The sequence below is a fragment of the Schistocerca nitens genome, chromosome 3 (assembly GCF_023898315.1).
Source record: "Schistocerca nitens isolate TAMUIC-IGC-003100 chromosome 3, iqSchNite1.1, whole genome shotgun sequence".
NCBI lineage: Eukaryota > Metazoa > Arthropoda > Insecta > Orthoptera > Acrididae > Schistocerca > Schistocerca nitens.
Window position 1 is genome coordinate 821402504 of NC_064616.1, and position 20940 is coordinate 821423443.

The 20940-nt window shown below is 44.0% G+C and overlaps 1 protein-coding gene across 1 annotated transcript in view; it reads left to right on the top strand.

The window, feature by feature from the left end:
• LOC126249436 (uncharacterized) overlaps positions 1-20940 on the top strand; it is a 780472-nt gene that overhangs the window by 184916 nt on the left and 574616 nt on the right. The window contains exon 3 of the mRNA XM_049951089.1: positions 16058-16252. Coding sequence (XP_049807046.1) covers positions 16058-16252 — 195 coding nt within the window. The remainder of the gene's footprint in view (positions 1-16057; positions 16253-20940) is intronic.

The following is a 20940-nucleotide window of genomic DNA, read 5'->3' on the forward strand; positions in this document are numbered from 1 at the left end:
AAACTGAATAAATCATTCTCCTTCTTTTAAAATATATATCTCATTCTCCTTCTTTTAAAATATATCTCTCATTCTCCTACTGTATCTTGTGCTGCTGCTGCGGTAAGGCATGGCTGTGTGTACTGTGCGGCTGCCTCGAGTAGAATGAGCATGCTGTTGCCTTACAAGCTAGACTGGGCCCCCAGCGGATGTAGCTGCTGATACGAGCGGCCCAGTAGCCAATCAGCGCACGCCGGAAGGGCATTGCCGCATCTCAAGGTCACCCGCCTTGCGCAACAACATGGCTGTGTGAGTAGCCGCCATGTTGTTGCGCAAGGTGGGTGACCTAGAGACGAGTTCCACTCACTGCCGCCAGGGCTTGGAGGATCGCACTAAGTTTTAACTAAGGGCGATCCGCTGCTAAAGAGAACTTCTGCTACGGCAACGCCCTTCCGGCGTGCGCTGATTGGCTACTGGGCCGCTCTTATCAGCAGCTATATCCGCTGGGGGCCCAGTCTAGCTCATGAGGCAACAGCATGCTCATTCTACTCGAGGCAGCCGCACAGTACACACAGCCATGCCTTACCGCAGCAGCAACAGAAGATACAGAAGGAGAATGAGAGATATATTTTAAAAGAAGGAGAATGAGATATATATTTTAAAAGAAGGAGAATGAGAGATATATTATTTAAAAGAAGGAGAATGAGAGTTATATTTTATAATAATCTATACACATTGATCTTGCCAAAAGCCGAGAAGCGATTCTTCTTAGTGTTGTAGCTCCCTGTGGCACTCTAGGATGCTCTCAGGGTCACTCTGGGATGTTCTCTGGGTTACTCTGGGATCTTCTCTGGGTTACTTTGATAAACGATTTATCATGGGAGGCCAAGCATGACGAAAGTGGTGGCTGGGCACACGATCATCACCAAACAACGCGCGCAAGAGATCTTTTACGCGTCTAGCAATATGGGGTGGTGCGCCATCCTGCATAAACATCACACGTTCCAGCAGGTGTTTATCACCCAGGCTGGGGATGATGCGATTCTGTAACATATCGGCGTACCTCTCACCCGTCACGGTAGCAGTTACAAAACCAGAATCACGCATTTCCTCAAAGAAAAAGGCCCGATAACGGTAGATGTGATAAATTCAACCCATACCGTGACTTTCTCGCCGTGCAAAGGAGTTTCCACGACAGTTCTAGGATTTTCGGTAGCCCAAATTCTGCAGTTTTGGGCGTTGACAGACCCTCAGAGCGTGAAATGAGCTTCGTCGGTCCACAACACGTTACTCAACCAATCGTCATATTCTGCCGTCTTTTGAAACGCCCACACCGCAAATGCCTTCCGCTTCACTAAATCGCCAGGTAACAGTTCATGATGCCGATGGATTATGTACGGACAGCATTGGAGGTTACGACTCAGTGCCAACCAAACAGTCGTGTATGGAATGCCGGTGCGATGTGCGACTGCACAGGCGCTCACTTCCCCGTGCATGGACGAACCCGCTACAGTCTTCATTTCTTCTTGAACTGTCTCAGCAGCATCCGCCTTGTGCTCGGTCAGCCACTACGGGGTCTATAGCCTAAACAACCCGTGGCTTTGTACGTCAAAATCATTCTAGCCACGGCTGCATTTGTCAACGGACCTTTACCCATTCTAATCCCTTTCCTATGGCGATAGGATCGTGACGCTGAAGTAGCACATTCCCCATTCTGATAATACAGCTTCACTAAAAGCGCCTTTTCAGGTAACGTCAACATGCTGCGACTGCTGGCGCATCTGATTCTCTCTCTTTTTTTTCTTTATTGTATTTCAATTCCCCATCGGGGCGGGTGGGCAGCAGCATATGCACTGCTCTTCAGCCGAAAGACATAGAACAAACAATAGAAGACATTTAAAAATAACAAAGGAGAGAATATGGTGAACATAGATATAAAAAAGGGGGAACGTCATGGAAGGCAATAGAAAAAAACGGGGTGACTGTAAAATGGAGATAAAAAAACTGTTTAAAAGTTTAGATGGGGGAGATGAGTGGGGGGCGCGCCGAAGGGGGCCAGGTAGCGAGGGATGTGGGAAGGAAAGAGGCAAGTATGGGGTGCATGGTCTCAGGGGAGGGGGAGAGGAGGAAAATCCGATCTGTGAGAAGGAGGGAAGAGGGAAAAGGGGGCCCTGGGGAGGGAGGGGGAACAAGGCCAGTTTATAGTTGGAAGGAAGGGTAGATGTCACAGCGAAGCTCGTCATCCGGGAGGCGTTGGAAATTGCCCTGATAAAGGAGATGGAGGGTGTGGAGGTGGAGAGAGGGAGGGATACAGCGATAGAGGCGCAGCATCGGGCGGGGGTGGAGAGGAAGGAGGAAACCAGAGGGTGGGGGGGGGATCAAGCCTGCGGACAATGTAAAGGATGAGGAGATGTTGGAGGAACAGGAGGAGGTGGGGGAAGGGGATCAGTTCATACAGGAGCCGTGTGGGGGAAGGAAGGCGGATACGGAAGGCAAGATGGAGCGCATGGCGTTCAAGGACTTGGAGGGCCTTGTAAAAGCGGGTGGGGACGGAGATCCAGGCAACGCTGGCATAACAGAGGAGATTCTCTCTCCCATTACAGCTCCTTTTATACACGATTGTCATGCGCAGTCACTGACGTTTTGCTGTCCAGCGCCATCTGTCGGACTTTTGTGAACTTTGTTTTTTTTTTTGTTCTAATAAAACCCCATGTCATTCCAAGCATGTGTGTCAATTTTTACCTCTCTATCTACAATATTCCGTGGTTTATTAAGTTTTCAAATTTATACTGATTTTTTGATCACCTGGTAGTTTTAATTTTCTGAATAATTCATGTTTAATAAGTGACAGCGATCTGGAAAATTTACGCTTGCGATATGGTTACTTTATGCGTTAATTACAGCGTCTCTCATCGTTTACTTTGTGGGACCTACAGCAATGAGTGAATGCTTAAGTTGTTGATACCTCACTGCTACTGCAACTGTAGCCAGAGATTCACATTTCGCTGGGAAACTTTGTTTCAAGTCAGATGGTTTCGCTCCTCCTCTACTGTCATTGAAAACTATCACACCAGAATTAAGTATAGGAATCCTACGAAACCCTTGACTTCATAGTGCGGTGCTGTGCAGATGAAAAAGTAAGTTTTTCGCAATTATCAGATAGCAGATATAGTTTGTCAGGTTCCACTAATTATGACTGCATTATTAATTGTTGTTTCACAGGCGCTTTCTGCCTCTTATTGTAACTATTTTTTCAATGTTAGAGCTAGAAGAATAGAAGCATCATATTTTCACCATATGGTATACTCTAATTCACCTTTGTCTCCACGTTTCGAACAACGGCAGAATATCCGTCAGATAAGTTGACAACAAGAAGCCAGGTCATGCCTGTCTTCTGGTGGGTGTGCCAATGACAGTGATCCCAATAATAATATTGTATAGCAAAGATACGTTACCAAATCAATCACTGCAGAAGCTCCAGAATTGTGAATCGCGTTTTGTGAATACGCTTCCGAGGCGTCGGTCCGATGAAGACAGTAAAACACAAATAACTGTCGCAGTTTTTAATTTATGACATTTCATTTGCACTGAGTCCATCGATGAATTACAAGTAATTACACTCTAGCCCCTAATTATAGAAATGCAAATAAGACTCATTGACATATAATGATGATATTCTGGCCGTTGCCACCCACAACTTTGAGACGAAGCTATAGTCACTTCCAAGGCCAATCGCAGAACACATCAGCTGGTATCCTTCTGGGTAGTACAACTGAAACGTGGCAACGACGCAGAATATGTTTGGCAACTCTGTGATTGACGAATTACTTCCCACAGAACTATCCTGCTAAATTCACTTGATATTAGCGTGTCACTTCAGCTAAATAATGTGAGTGATTTTCTCTTGAGATGTCATTTAAGGATACCATTTAATGTTTTTGAGTCCACGAAAATCGTTCCACACGGGAATTACAACTGCTCTCGTCTCTTATGTTGTCATTTATTGTCACAGCGCCTACGGAGCAAATAAGTAACACACAGACGCCGCCCCTCTTCGCTAGCAGTGTGGTAACGTGCTTGCCTACTAAGTACAAGCTGCTCTCGTTCGCCTTCAGAGACTCGCTGAATGTCATGTTACTAATTCTTTTGTAGCAGTGCTACAAGCAGGCAAATAGAAATTCAGTAAGGGAACCGTAAGACAACGCTCGAGCAAAATTCGTCTTGCTATCGTACTTTCAGTACCCCTTTGTGTCAGAGCTAAAACCTTGCGGTACTGCAGAATTCATAATGCCACTTTTGTTTTCTGCCGACATATTTTTTGTTGTTGTGAATACATAACTTTATTTATAAACTGCCACATTTTTCATAATACTTGAGCATGAAACAGGACATGAAGTAAATACAGACTTTTCGAAGTCGAAGTTCCGTAATATCCTATTAATTCGTGTTAAAATGGGCACAAACGTCTTACCGACACTTAACGCTTTATTTAGATAGACTGCCATTGTGATGTTTCTGCAGTAAATTGTATATAATTCGTATTAGTACAGTGAATATTTTAATTGCATTTTCCATTAGTTTATTGAACATAACAGTAACGATCAAAGACAAATTAACCAGCAGTAGTATATTCATTCACAATATATAAAACAATCTGACAATGCTAAAGTACACTACTGGACATTAAAATTGCTACACCACGAAGATGACGTGCTACAGACGCGAAATTTAACCGACAGGAAGAAGATGCTGTGATATGCAAATGATTAGTTTTTCAGAGCATTCACACAAGGCTGGTGCCGGTGGTGACACCTACAACGTGCTGACATGAGGAAAGTTTCCAACCCATTTCTCATACACAAACAGCAGTTGACCGGCGTTGCCTGGTGAAACGTTGTGATGCCTCGTGTAAGGAGGAGAAATGCGTACCATCACGTTTCCGACTTTGCTAAACGTCGGATTGTAGCCCATCGCGATTGCGGTTTATCGAATCGAGACATTGCTGCTCGCGTTGGTCGATATCCAATGACTGTTAGCAGATTATCGAATCGGTGGGTTCAGGAGGGTAATACGGAATGCCGTGCTGAATCCCAACGGCCTCGTATCACTAGCAGTCGAGATGACAGGCATCTTATCCGCATGCCTGTAACGGATCGTGCAGCCACGTATCGATCCCTGAGTCAACAGATGGGGACGTTTGCAAGACAACAACCATGTGCACGAACAGTTCGACAACGCTTGCAGCAGCATGGACTGTCAGCTCGGAGACCATGGTTGGGGTTACCCTTGACGCTGCATCACAGACATGAGCGCCTGCGATGGTGTGGTCAACGACGAAACTGGGTGACGAATGGCAAAACGTCATTTTTGCGGATGAATCCTGGTTCTGTTTAGAACATCATGATGGTCGCATCCGTGTTTGGCGAAATTGCGGTGAACTCACATTGGAAGCGTGTATTCGTCATCGCCATACTGGCGTATCACCCGGCGTGATGGTATGGGGTGCCATTGGTTACAAGCCTCGGTCACCTCTTGTTCGCAATGACGGCACTTTGAACAGTGGACGTTACTTTTCAGATCTGTTACTACCCGTGGCTCTACCCTTTACTCGATCCCTGCGATACCCTACATTTCAGCAGGATAATGCACGACCGCATGTTGCAGGTCCTGTACGGGCCTTTCTGGATACAGAAAATGTTCGACTGCTGCCCTGGCCAACACATTCTCCAGATCTCTCGCCAATTGAAAATGTCTGGTCAATGGTGGCCGAGCAACTGGCTCGTCACAATACGCCAGTAACTACTCTTGGTGAACTGTGGTATCGTGTTGAAGCTGCATGGGCAGCTGTACCTGTACACGTGACCCAAGCTCTGCTTGGCTCAATGCCCAGGCGTATCAAGGCCGTTATTATGGCCAGAGGTGGTTGTTCTGGGTACTGATTTCTCAGGATCTATGCACCCAAATTGCTTGAAAATGTAATCACATGTCAGTTCTAGTATAATATATATATTTGTGCAATGAATACCCGTTCATCGTCTGCATTGCTTGTCGGTGTAGCAATTTTAATGGCCAGTAGTGTAGTTAACAAATTCTACGCTGACCACGACGGACATTTACAACGTATTGAGGACATTTCTCAGGTGACGTTCGTGGTCAAATATAACAGCACCACCTGAGCTTGGCTAGATCTGCATTTATGTTTACGCATGCAGTTTTCTCACGTTTTTGTGCAACCCATGTATATCTTGCATACCAGATGGAATAGATTTATCATGGGCGGCTATCCCAAGGATCTGCACAGTTCTCAGGGAATGTCGTCAACTCTTTGGGCTTTGTTTCCACTTAGGTCTTTCAGTACTCTGTCAAATTCTTATTGCAACATCATATCTCCCGTCTCGTCTTCATCTTCCTCCTCTTCCTTTTCTATAAAACTGTCGTCATGTTTGTTTCTATTATATAGCCTTCTACATATTCCTTTCAACTTTCAACCTCCCCTTCTTCGCTTACTGCTGACTTACCATCTGAACAACTGACATTCATGTATCTGCTTCTCATTTCTTCAGGCAATCATCTCTTTTCCCCCTAGCTATGCATCCTTCTTCAGTCTCGCTTTTGCCCTCTAGCCGTTACTTCTTAACCCTTGGCCGCGCTGAATGGCCGTGCGGTTTGAGGTGCTGTGTTACGGATTGCGCGGTCCCTCCCTCGGGCATAAGTTAGTTTAAGTAGTATGTAAGTCTAGGGACCGATGACCTCAGCAGTTTGGTCCCTTAGGAATTCACATATATTTGAACATTTTCTTAACCCTTTTGCGCTTTCTAACAGTTTTATTTTCTAGACGTTTGGATTTCCTGTCGTCTGTTTTATTTGGTAAGTTTTCTTATTTTCCTCTTTCATCAGTTAAATTCAATAAGTCATGTGTTATTCGTGGATTACTACTAGACCTCGTCTTTTAACGTATTTGATTCTCCGCTACCTTCTCTATTTCATCTGTCAAAGCTACCCATTCCTCTTCTATTGCATTGCTTTCCCGTGATTCGGTTCAATGTTGTACAACGCTCCCTCTGAAATTCTCAGCAATCTCCGATTCCTTCATTTTATCAAGGTCATATCTCTTAAATATCCTACATACAAGGGTCACTCCAAAAGAAATGCACACAATTTTTGTAAAATTGCAGTTTTCATTCTGCATGAGTGAAAGTTTTATGGTGTGTAGACACATCCTTCCCGCTTGTTTCCAAACTTAGTTCAACCTGTTCCCGTGAGTGGCGCCGTCACAGCATGTCTTCAAGATGGCTGCTACACTTGACGTTCGTCAGAAGCAACGTGCTGTCATAAAATTCCTGTGCAGTGAAAACGAGACAGTGGGAAACATCCACAAGAGGTTAAAAAAAGGTGTACGGAGATGCTGCTGTCGATCGCAGTACAGATAGTCGGTGGGCAAGCAGGTTACATGATGAAAGAAGGCATGGCAATATTGAGGATGGTCCTCGCAGCGGCAGGCCTCGTACTTCACACACTCCAGACAATGTGCTGAGAGTTAACGAACTGGTGACTGCTGACAGACGCATCACGGTGAACGAATTGTCACGCTACGTTGGGATAGGGGAAGGAAGTGCTTGCAGAATACTGAAAGTGTTGGCGTTGAAAAAGGTTTGTGCCAGGATGTTGACAGTGGCTCACAAAGAAAGAAGAAAAACGGTATGCAGCAAACTTTTGGAACAGTGCGAGAATGGTGGAGATGAATTTCTTGGAAGAATTGTGACAGGTGATGAAACATGGCTCCATCGTTTTTCACCAGAGACGAAGAGACAATCAGTGGAGTGGCATCATGCAAATTCACCCAAGAAAAAAAATTCAAAACCACACCTTCTGCTGGAAAAGTTATGGCTACGGTGATTTTCGATTCCGAAGGACTCTTGCTTATGGACATCATGCCAATTGGAACCACCATAAATTCTGATGCATATGTGACGACACTGAAGAAACTTCAAGCTCGACTGAGTCGTGTTCGACCACATCGGCAAAAGCAGGATGTTTTGCTGTTGCACGACAATGCACGGGCACATGTCAGTGAAAAAACCATGGAAGCGATCACAAAACTCGAATGGACACCACTGAAACACCTGCCTTGCAGTCCTGACCTAGCTCCTTGTGACTATCATCTCTTTGGGAAACTGAAAGACTCTCTTCGTGGAACAAGGTTTGAAGATGATGACTCCCTTTTTCTGTGCACGCTGCCAAACAGTGGCTCTAACAGGTTGGTCCAGAATTTTACCGTGCTGGTATACAGGAGCTGGTTCCAAGATGGCGTAAGGCAGTTGAGAGGGATGGAAATTATGTGGAGAAATGAAAATATTGTTCCTAAGGGATGTATCTACACACTGTAAAACTGTCAAACATGTAGACTAAAAGATGGATTTAAAAAAAAATAGTGTGAATTTCTTTTGGAGTGACCCTCGTACTTAATTTCCTACCTACTGAAAGTACCTTGCACAAAATTTTCACTCACTTTGAGTATATATGAGCAATTTATCTATCCGCTTGCAACATTTGTTTTTATGAATGAAAGAGAACTATAAATAAAAGTTTATAGCACACAGTAATGTGACTGCAGAAAAAAATCTCGCCAAAAGGTAAAATACGTGATACAATACAAACAAAACGTGACGAAACAATCCCACAACTATAAGTTGTTGTAACATAAAACATGGTTCTAATTACTTTGTACATTTTGTATACCAAAAGTAACATGGATGCAGTTTGCAAATGCAGGAATTGCAGGACTACAGGATATACTTTGATGTGCGTTGCTCTTAATCATTGGATCTACAAATTGAGTAGAGAGAAAATTTTATATATCGCACAATTATTTTCATTGTGACAGCAGACATTGAAGGAGGAAAACAACTAACAGCAACATACACCCTAGAACATCCCAAACATGGGACTGAGGATAGAAGATAAAGTTGCCCACTTCATGCACAAAACTGTTTACAGTTAATGAGACAAAGCCTATATGGTGCAGTGTTGTCGTCTTACTGAATGAAATCGTTACTTATCATGTCGTTTTACTGACGTGTACGAAAGAAACAAACACATCAGTTTGTACCAGTCCAACATAAAGACACTGATTGCTTTGTCGGATTGTACACTGTCCGTCCTAAAAGTTTCGAGCCTTGTTTTATTCTTCGTGTGTAGCCGACTTCAGGGCAGTAACTACGGTTCAGTTTGAACTTACAACTGTAAACAAAAATGTACATTCGGTCAGGCAGTGTTAAGCAGAGGACTTGGGGCCACCGTCAGGCAACGTTGTTGCGGTACAAATTAAAATGGAGCAACATCTCCAAACCAAGTGTTGAAGACATTCTCCAGAATGTTTTAAAGTAAAGTGTGTGCAAAGTTTGTTCCACATAACTTGACTCTCGAACAAAACCAACAACGCGTGGACGCCTGCTGCCACTTGAGTACGATGTTAAACGTGAACAGTCCATTCGTGGCAAAAATCATGACGGGTGACGCGTCTTGGTGCTATCAGTACGAACCTACCTCACAACTTCTGAGTGCAGATACTCGGATGAAGTATAAACGGTTTGGTGGCATAAGCGACATTTAAGCCAGTGTGATGCACGGGTTGAACAACAGTCCAAAGAAGGGTATTTCTGACAGACTTTTATGGTAGCATGAACGTTCTGTGTGTTGTACTGAAGTGAGAGGACACCATGCAGAACATGTGGAAGGATTAAAACCATCATCTTAACTTTTCTCTGTTTTTTTACGAACCCAGTCTCGAATCTTTTTAGGGTTTCCGGCATATCTTTCAAAACTGTTCGGAGAATAGCGAATTTTCACAAGATAAAAATACGCTCTTCATGAGTTTAAAAATTCAGACTCGTAGATGTGTGAAGTGAATGCTGGTCCATTCATGGGTAGGTCAATGTACATGTTGGTGAACATACCGATAACGTTTTCGTGACAATTGTAAAGTGACATGAGATTGATCTCCGATGTAGAGCACTCAGTATCACATTTACGGTGGCAGCAAACGAGAGAGCACTGTAGTCGTACTCCTTCGAGAGCTCAGAAACGTGTCGTACCTTTTGTTCAAAATGTTCAAATGTGTGTGAAATCTTATGGAACTTAACTGATAAGGTCATCAGTCCCCAAGCTTACACACTACTTAACCTAAATTATCCTAAGGACAAACACACACACCCATGCCCGAGGGAGGACTCGAACCTCCGCCGGGATCAGCCGCTCAGTCCATGACTGCAGCGCCTGAGGCCGCTCGGCTAATCCCGCGGTACCTTTTGTCCATTGTCATTTGTGCGTGGATACAATTTCTGTGGTTGTAAATGGTAGCCACTGTCTAATGACGTGTACCATCTGGCTACACCTCTCTTATTTTAGACAGGCCTTAATCTGCCTGTGGTCATTCGCTACACTTTGCCCGGTTTTATGATACCTCGATTCCATTTGACAAATATGGCTGCCTAACCTATCTATAAAGTTTTTTCGCAAAACCACTTACTGTAACATTCTGAAACAAATAGGAGCCGCAGTCCCCTGTAACTGGATAGGAGTGCATCCCCATTGCTTTGCATATCACACTCGTGGTAAAAACTTTCTTAACATAACTTCACCAGACATCTTCACTCGCATCGGACACGTACTTCTAGATGAAATAACTGCAAATAACTACACCTACCCCATTAAAATTACACATTTGTCACTGGGAAGCGCTATACATGATGTCGAACAAGTACCAGGTTGCTACGTGACCTTATGGCGGTGACTCATCATAGCACTGGAGTGGTGTGTATGTGCCTGACGTTTGTGAAGAAATAGCGTCATTACATGGGTCGACGTAAATGTCTGACAAAATGAGAGAAATGTGCTATCGTGTTTGGACATGTCCAAGAGCACACCATGAAAGACGTTGCCAGATTTTGTATGTGATTTCTGTTCTTTCGGACATGTCCGACTTATTGGTAAAGAATACGATGGGTGTGGTTCAGATCAGACATCTGGCTCACTACTATCATAAAGGTGGCGCCACACACACACACACACACACACACACACACACACACACACACACCTGCTTTATCAAATGGCTCTAAGCACTATGGGACTTAACATCTATGGTCATCAGTCCCCTAGAAGTTATAACGACTTAAATCTAACTAACCTAAGGACATCACACAACACCCAGTCATCACGAGGCAGAGAAAATCCCTGACCCGCCGGGAATCGAACCCGGGAACCCGGGCGCGGGAGGCGAGAACGCTTCCGCACGATCACGAGCTGCGGACCCCTGCTTTATCACTCTGCAGTAGTTTCACTGCGTAACATACATCAATTGCCAGTGAACTTACAGATAGCTTTAGAAGACATTGACTAGTCATTGCACCTGGTTGTAATAAATGGAACAGTTAGATTATGTATTTGACCAAGAAGGTATTAACTGAAGTGACTGGTTTATTTATTCAGTAACTCTTTGAAATAATTAAAGGTGGCGGTCCTACACAAACTATTCAAATAATTATTAATGAAATAAATCACCCAGTGAAACTTAAAATAGTGAATTAATGTTAAAATAGCAGATTCCCGAATATTAACTCAAAAAAATTGTTCAAATGGCTCTGAGCACTATGGGACTTAACTTGTGAGGTCATCAGTCCCCTAGAACTTAGAACTACTTAAACTTAACTAGCCTAAGGGCATCACACACATCCATGCCCGAGGCAGGATTCGAACCTGCTACCGTAGCGGTCGCGCGGTTCTAGACTGTAGCGCCTAGAACCGCTTGGCCACCGCGGCCGGCGAATACTAACTGTTCAGAATGCTCATCTCGACAATACGTCACAAATACTGAATTCTGACTAAGCCCCACATCACACAAATGTTTTCAGATCCCCGAAAATTGTTTAAAGTATCTATTTCGACGGCATGCCTCCCAAGTTAAACAATCACTTGAATACTATTATTACGACCACCCGAGCGTAACAACGTCTTCGCTTGTGTAACATGAGCTCTCCTTTCACACCGTCCATTGGCTACCATTGGCCTCTGAAAAACCCTTCCCCACTCGCAACCGCAGCGCTGCTGAGCCCCAGTAAACCGCACGATCGTATGTAGGACCGCGCCTGTGGGCTACGTTTTGTGTCCCTTCTCAGTTAAAGTCCTTCTTAATAAAACGGAATGCTGAATAAAATGGAATGCCTAATAAACTGGAATACTTAATCAAATGGACCACCACGTTTCACTTTATACTATTACAATAAAAGTATTTACATTACTTAAAAGTTCAGTTTTTTCTGGTTCAGGCGGTACCAGATAACATATATTACAGTCAATAATTTCACATAAATAATTAATAATGTACTTCTGCACAGCACAGTATAAAAGAAATAAGTAACAACTAGAATGCATGGATGATTGATGATGAAAGCTTCATTCTGGAGTCACTCATAGTGTTCATCTGGAGGATACGATAATCTGACCCTGGTATGCACTAAATCTATGTTATAACTTATTATTAGATTGATTCTGGCTGTGTAGCACTCACAACCGATAGCTAGAGTGCAATTCTACGGTCTGATACAATGTCTAATGAGGTCAAGCGTAGTGATTACCCACGATTAAACTTCACATAATCCTCCACAGTTTTGCCTCTATTCAAAAGAGAAATTCTGTTTTATTAGAGATATTATATACATCAGTGTTTTAATAGAAGCATATGCCTGCTTAGTGATGTTGGTGTACTCGGATAAGTTCTAAGATGAGCGGCTGAGTTACAAATGAATCTTTAATCTTTTAATATTTTTTCACTTTTAAAAGTAACGGAAGTCTCAGTTCTTAGCGCTGGTGAAGCATCCGGTCCGCCGCTGTTCCCTTAACGAGCGTGAAATTGCACGCCTTGTACCTGCGCTGGCCTGTCCTTCGTATCAAGTCGCTAACCGCCGCTGGGTTGGGATTTACCCAGTGCCGCTCAGGCTGGTGGTCGGATCTTCGCCGCCGTGGCTGAACAATACTTTCGTGCTCAATATTTTAACATAGCTGGCTGCCTCTCCTCCAGCGTATGTGTTATGTTAGAATTGGTTGGGTCCACTCATTCAGTTTACCATGATTATGGAATAGGATGCTGATTTCAACTTGCTCAGTTGAAACGTCCCCTTTAAACAATTATACATGACTGTGCTTAAACTGACACACAATATTTTTTAGCGCAACGCAATCTGACTTTCAATAATCCCTACAAGAGAATGGCCCTGACTAAATTAACCTATACGTTTCACAAATCACTTACCTCACAAAAATCTTCTTTACTCGAACTACTGCAATACAGCGAGCGCCACTACTGCCAGCTAAATAAAAGATTCAAACTACTGAAGGCATTAACTACTGATAGACACAGTTAGCAAAAGAAAGATTTTGATAGAGAACAAGCAATGTATGTACCTTAATAGTGTTCAAGAGTCATAATATATATATAGCAGTTCATGACATCCATTCTTACAAATGTACTGTTTCTGATGGACACACGTCCAGATCATCCGCTCTCAAATATCCGCCGTCTCACTTCCCCACATCCACCACTGCTGGCGGCTCACCTCCAACTGCCCAACGCTACGCGCTGTTCACATCCAACTGCCCAACACTACAATGGCGAACAACAATGCAAACCAGCCACAGACTGCACACAGCATAGCCAGTGAGTTTCACACAGAGCGCTACGTGGCGTTACCAATATAAAAACCTAAACAGCCTACTTACACAGTGAACACGTGATGCCCTTTCAACTACTTCTTCATGACAAGCATGCTGTGGACACTGCTGCCGTCCAAGATGACAAGAGCCGTGCTCACAGAGCAGCAATCATACGTTTCTATGGCGAATACTCATACACTCTACCGCACATCAGCTCGCCAACTAAACCTGCCGATCTTAATCCCATAGGAAATCTATGCAGTCTCTAGATCAGCGGGTTAAACGTACCATTCAGTATCCCTTTCGTTTGGTATGCCAACGGGATCTCATCTCCATTAACTGGCTTCAGCTTCAAGTTGTAACGTCTTCGCTCGGGCGTACGTTAACTCTTTAAAGCCTGTACTATGGTAAGTTGACGGGCTTCACCTTATAAGTAAGGATTTTAGTAAATATGTTGACCGCGTGTACCTGAATGGAGGCACAATCAGACTTACACTCACTCAGTAACAACAATGATACGTCAAGCAAGTCTAAAGTGCAACTACACGTTAGGACGGGCAAGAAACATACACAGCAGATACTACCAATTGTTAATAATACGGTCGCCAGCCTAATTAGGCATTAAGTGAGTTTTTTCCTTGTACAAGTGGGTGTACGTACAAGCATAACAACACGTAGTAATACTGCATTATATGGAAAATTTTAGAACCAGAAAAATCTACTGAACTAATACTTTCCCTTTCTGTACTAATTTGGACAAGCTATAAATACACAACACTACACTATAATGATTACTACAAACTGCGTTTTGTCTATTGATCCGACTGAAATCGGGCATAGGTTACCCTAGAAATAGCACTTTTGAAACACACATACAATGTCAATTTTAATAAGGGTAAAACACTGATAAATTTAGGTTTTATATTGACTTTAACTTTGCTGGTCAAATCAGTTCAGTACACTTCAGAATTTAAATGAATAGAAAAGAAAAGAGTGGAGGGGGGACCCTGGAACTGTTATGATCACTGTGTTGAAACTATTAACTATTGGAAGCATTAAGCACTCAATATTTACAATATATGAGTTACTACTCTTTTTGTCTTATTACTTCCTCATTTAACTACCATTATTTTTGTCTCAAATTAATTAAGCTTCATTACTAAACCAGTTCCAAAATTATCTTCCAATTTTGTCAGACCTTTGTTCTTTGCTTATATTTTCATTAACAATAAAGCTCCTTAAACATCTTTCTAGCATAGATAGGTCTGCAGGTAATTCTTATTAACATAAACTTTAAATCTTCATTTCGGGACACTCGGATTGCACAACATGTGGAAAGGACCCTGTCTAGGTTAGTGATGAGAATAATTAATTGATAGGACAATTCTGGTAAAAGTTAAGTTGTTATTGAACAGTCAGGAACAAAATTAACACTGGTCCACACGAATACAATTCTAAAGATTCAACCTGTTCGTGTCGATGCGGCGGTTGGCGGGCAGCGAGATGGCGAGGCGCACAGCACACATACAATTACAGCTATGGCTCTTGATGTATCGGCACTTTGCTTCTTCTTAGCGTCGCAATCCTTTTCAATTTAGTGCCTATAGAATATAGCCATGCTGTATAGTCGTCGGAAACGGCACATCCGAGGCTCAATGAAATCACGTTTTCCAGGAGAGCCTCCTCGATCCAGAGCGTGTTTCTCAGACCGATGCCCAACTCCGACTATCACTGCTGAACCCGTTATGCCGTGCCGCGCCCGTGTGCATTTTCCCGCGCTCGCCTGCCATCCACCTTTTACCGCTCCCCTACAGACAGGGTATTCACCAAAGGTTTTGCATTCCACATATCCTAATACATTGCCTACGTATGGACCAGGCGCACAATTACAATTTTTAAACATGTTACAATAGATTCAACATGGGTTACACTTCAATTCTGTTATAGTATTGCTTGAAATTTGACATAAATATTAATATTCACATCGAAAGTTGCCTACAGTTTCTTTAACATAATGACACGACAAGAAAAAGAAATGAAATCAAAACATTGCTTACACTAATTTATCGAAAATCAGAAGAAAAAAATTATTACATGTACAGTTGTTGTTGTTACAAAGTGACATACCTGCAGATACTTTTGAAGTCTCTTCCTCGCCGGATTGAAGGCATTTTCAAGGCTAGATTCGGTGTTGTACGATATTAGAGCGATGCTTCTAGAAATGACAAAATTTTTGTCCATTGTTCTTGTGTACTGCATCCCTAAATTCTTCAGTTTTATAACTTTTTCTGTATTTCTTGTTTGTCCAATTTGTGGAAAATTGTGTACTTTGTCCAGGAATGAAACATCTGGTGTCGTGTGTTTACAGTGGAGAACCTGGCGGAGGGACAGCACACCACTTCGTCCATAGTAAAGGAGGGGCAGGTATCCAGCCTGGCGGTCGATGGCGACAGGACAACATGCACCATTCTGGATCGCGCCACCACACAGCGCTACTGGCAGGTCGATCTGCCGCCAGGTGTGCGCATCGGTCACGTTGCTATCACCATTTCCCCCTTTGACGGTAAGTCACCATCTCTGTTCAGTTAAACCTAACATCAATATCCACCAAATACGGCGGTACGTCAGTGTTTCTGTTCAGTTAACTGATCTTACCACCTCCCCCACACACGGTAGGTCAGCGTGTGTGTGCCGTCAAACCTGATCTTACCGTCTCCACCAAGCACTGTACGTAAATGACATTTTAAATCAATCATCATCTCGCCACCCACCCACGCATTTACGGTAAGACAGGCTACAGCCCTGGCCCACTGACGCAACCGTGCGCCAGCCATTGTTAGTAATGCGAAGCACGTATCTTCCACTCATTCAGTGACTCTCCTTAATTGTAATTGGACTCACCATTTCCCATTAGTCGAATTGGGTCACATGAAATCTGTTCTTTGGGTGTGCATCGAGAAAATACAGAACCAACGGTTGCACAAAAATCTTATTCCCCATGTGGATTACATACAATTCTAATGTTGTACCTGGCTTGGGATTCATCGAAAAATCTCCAGATCTTTAACGCTAAGGAAGATAAAATTGCTAACCATAATACGATTATAACCTAAGGTTAATACGAGGGCGTACTGAGTAGTAGTGTGTCCAAACTTTTTACTCTGTTCTCAATATCGGTTGAAATATTACGTTTCATGTGTTTTACTTGGTCGATTTGCTCGGTCCGCTGACGCAAGAGGCACCCCTGTGACGCTAGAGGGCAGCGAATTGTAGAGTGTAACATGGTGGCCTGTAAGGTGCATAAGGAACAGCGTACTGTAATCGAGTTTCTATCAGCACAATACGTTCCTCTATTGAAATCTATAGATCACTGAATTGTGTTGTTCGTCCTGGTAATGAAGGAAATGGTGGTGGTAGCCTAAACGTATGTAACAAAACTCGGAGTAGAGGAAAGCGTACGACAACCGAAACTACTCATCGGAATCGGTTTGATGAACCCATCAGAGTAAGTCGTCGGGTAACACAGGCACAGCTTTCAGGAAAGTGAACCGTATTACAAGAGCGTGTACAGGTCATCGTTGCAGAGCTGTGGTACAGCAAACGTCGTGCACCGTGGGTCCCTGGAATGTTCATTCCTGTCATGAAACAGAGGAAATTGGATGCTTGTCAAAACTTTCATTGCGTTGTGAGCGTGAGGGAGATGTGTTCCTCAGCAACATTGTGACGGATGGTGAAAGGTGGGTTCAGCATTTTGACCTCGAAAACCAGAGACCATTATTGGAGTTCCGCCGCTAAAGGTAATCGACGCCAAAATTTCGAGACGATGCCATCAGCAGGGAAAGTCATGCTCACAGCGTTCTGGGATGTTTAAGGTGTGGTAGATTTAGAATTCATGCCTAAAGGCACTACCATAAACTCTGCAAGGCACTGCGAGACCCTCAGAAAACTGAAAGCACATACTCGAGGAGTTTTCCACATGAAGCACCCTCCCCTTCAGCAAGGCAGTACCAGACCACACAAGAACCCTGCGGCATCTGCAACAGTCAAACACCTTGGTTTCACTGTCATCGATCATCCTCCATACTGTCCCGACTTGGCCCTATTCAGTTTCCATCTGTTGCTAAAACTTGAAGAACAGCTTCGAGGACTTCACTTTGATTGTGATGAAGCGGAGCAAGTAAAGGTGAGCTAGTGAATCTGTCAGCAAAATCGAACATTCCATTGTGACGGTATCTTCAACATGGCCCCTGATTGGGAGAAATATGTTCATCGCCAGGGAGACTATGCGCAGAAACAAATATGTAGACATGAGGAATAAAGATATAGAATGTTAATGAAGTTTGTGTTATTTAAATACCTTAAAGAGTTTCCAACGTAAAAAATTCGGAACGCACTACTTTTCAGCAAGCCCTCGTAACACTACTGTTGCACAATTTCTAAACAAACTGTACCAGAAGTAATTAAGTATCTACACTACTGGCCATTTAAATTGCTACACCACAAAAATGACGTGGTACAGAAGCGAAATTTAACCGACAGACAGGAGATGCTGTGATATTCAAAAGATTAGCTTGTCAGAGCATTCACATAAGGTTGGCGCCGGTGGCGACACCTACAACGTGCTGACAAGAGGAAAGTTTCCAACCGATTTCTCATACACAAACAGCAGTTGACCGGCGTTGCCTGGTGAAACGTTGTTGTGATGTTTCGTATAAGGAGGAGAAATGCGTTCCATCACGTTTCCGACTTTGAGAAAGGTCGGATTGTAGCCTATTCGGTTTGCGATTTATCGTATCGCGACATTGCTGCTCGCGTTGGTCGAGATCCAATGACTGTTAGCAGAATATGCAATCGGTGGGTTCAGGAGGGTAATACGGAACGCCGTGCTGGATCCCAACGGCCTCGTAACACTAGCAGTCGAGATAACAGGCATCTTATTCGCATGGCTGTAACGGAACGTGCAGCCACGTCTCGATCCCTGAGTCAACAGATGGGGACGTTTGCAAGACAACAACCATGTGCACGAACAGTTCGACGACGTTTGCAGGAGCATAGACTATCGGATCGGAGACAATGACTGTGGTTACCCTTGACGCTGCATCACAGGCAGGAGCGCGTGCGATGGTGCACTCAACGACGAACCTGGGTGCACGAATGGCAAAACGTCATTTTTTCGGATGAATCCTGGTTCTGTTTACAGCGTCATGATGATCGCATCAGTGTTTGGCGAAATCGTGGTGAACGCACATTGGAAGCGTTTATTCGTCATCGCCATACTGGTGTATCACCCGGCGTAATGGTATGGGGTGCCATTGGTTACACGTCTCGGTCACCTCTTGTTCGCATTGACGGCACTTTGAACACTGGACGTTACATTTCAGATATGTTACGACCCGTGGCTCTACCCTTCATTCGATCCCTGTGAAACCCTACATTTCAGCAGGATAATGCACGACCGCATGTTGCAGGTCGTGTACGGGCCTTTCTGGATATAGAGAATGTTCGACTTCTGTCCTGGCCAGCACATTCTCCAGATCTCTCACCAATTGAAAACGTCTGGTCAATGGTGGCCGAGCAACTGGCTCGTCACAATATGCCAGTCACTACTCTTGATGAACTGTGGTATCGCGTTGAAGCTGCATGGGCAGCTGTACCTGTACACGCCATTCACGCTCTGTTTGACTCAAGGCCCAGGCGTATCAAGGCCGTTATTACGGCCAGAGGTGGTTGTTCTGGGTACTGATTTCTCAGGATCTATGCACCCAAATTGCGTGAAAATGTAATCACATGTCAGTTGTATTATACGAGGGCAGTTCAATAAGTAATGCAACACATTTTTTTCTCGGCCAATTTTGGTTGAAAAAACCGGAAATTTCTTGTGGAATATTTTCAAACATTCCCACTTCGTCTCGTATAGTTTCATTGACTTCCGACAGGTGGCAGCGCTGTACGGAGCTGTTAAAATGGCGTCTGTAACGGATGTGCGTTGCAAACAACGGGCAGTGATCGAGTTTCTTTTGGCGGAAAACCAGGGCATCTCAGATATTCATAGGCGCTTGCAGAATGTCTACGGTGATCTGGCAGTGGACAAAAGCACGGTGAGTCGTTGGGCAAAGCGTGTGTCATCATCGCCGCAAGGTCAAGCAAGACTGTCTGATCTCCCGCGTGCGGGCCGGCCGTGCACAGCTGTGACTCCTGCAATGGCGGAGCGTGCGAACACACTCGTTCGAGATGATCGACGGATCACCATCAAACAACTCAGTGCTCAACTTGACATCTCTGTTGGTAGTGCTGTCACAATTGTTCACCAGTTGGGATATTCAAAGGTTTGTTCCCGCTGGGTCCCTCGTTGTCTAACCGAACACCATAAAGAGCAAAGGAGAACCATCTGTGCGGAATTGCTTGCTCGTCATGTGGCTGAGGGTGACAATTTCTTGTCAAAGATTGTTACAGGCGATGAAACATGGGTTCATCACTTCGAACCTGAAACAAAACGGCAATCACTGGAGTGGCGCCACACCCACTCCCCTACCAAGAAAAAGTTTAAAGCCATACCCTCAGCCGGTAAAGTCATGGTTACAGTCTTCTGGGACGCTGAAGGGATTATTCTGTTCGATGTCCTTCCCCATGGTCAAACGATCAACTCTGAAGTGTATTGTGCTACTCTTCAGAAATTGAAGAAACGACTTCAGCGTGTTCGTAGGCACAAAATCTGAACGAACTTCTCCTTCTTCATGACAACGCAAGACCTCACACAAGTCTTCGCACCCGAGAGGAGCTCACAAAACTTCAGTGGACTGTTCTTCCTCATGCACCCTACAGCCCCGATCTCGCACCGTCGGATTTCCGTATGTATGGCCCAATGAAGGACGCAATCCGTGGGAGGCACTACGCGGATGATGAAGAAGTTATTGATGCAGTACGACGTTGGCTCCGACATCGACCAGTGGAATGGTACCGTGCAGGCATACAGGCCCTCATTTCAAGGTGGCGTAAGGCCGTATCATTGAATGCAGATAACGTTGAAAAATATTGTAGTGTAGCTAAAAGATTGGGGAATAACCTGGTGTATTTCAATGCTGAATAAAACAACCCCTGTTTCAGAAAAAAAATGTGTTGCATTACTTATTGAACTGCCCTCGTAATATATTTGTCCAGTGAATACCCGTTTATCATCTGCATTTCTTCGTGGTGTAGCAATTTTAATGGCCAGTAGTGTATTACTGGAAGCTAGGCTGAGATCTCGATGTA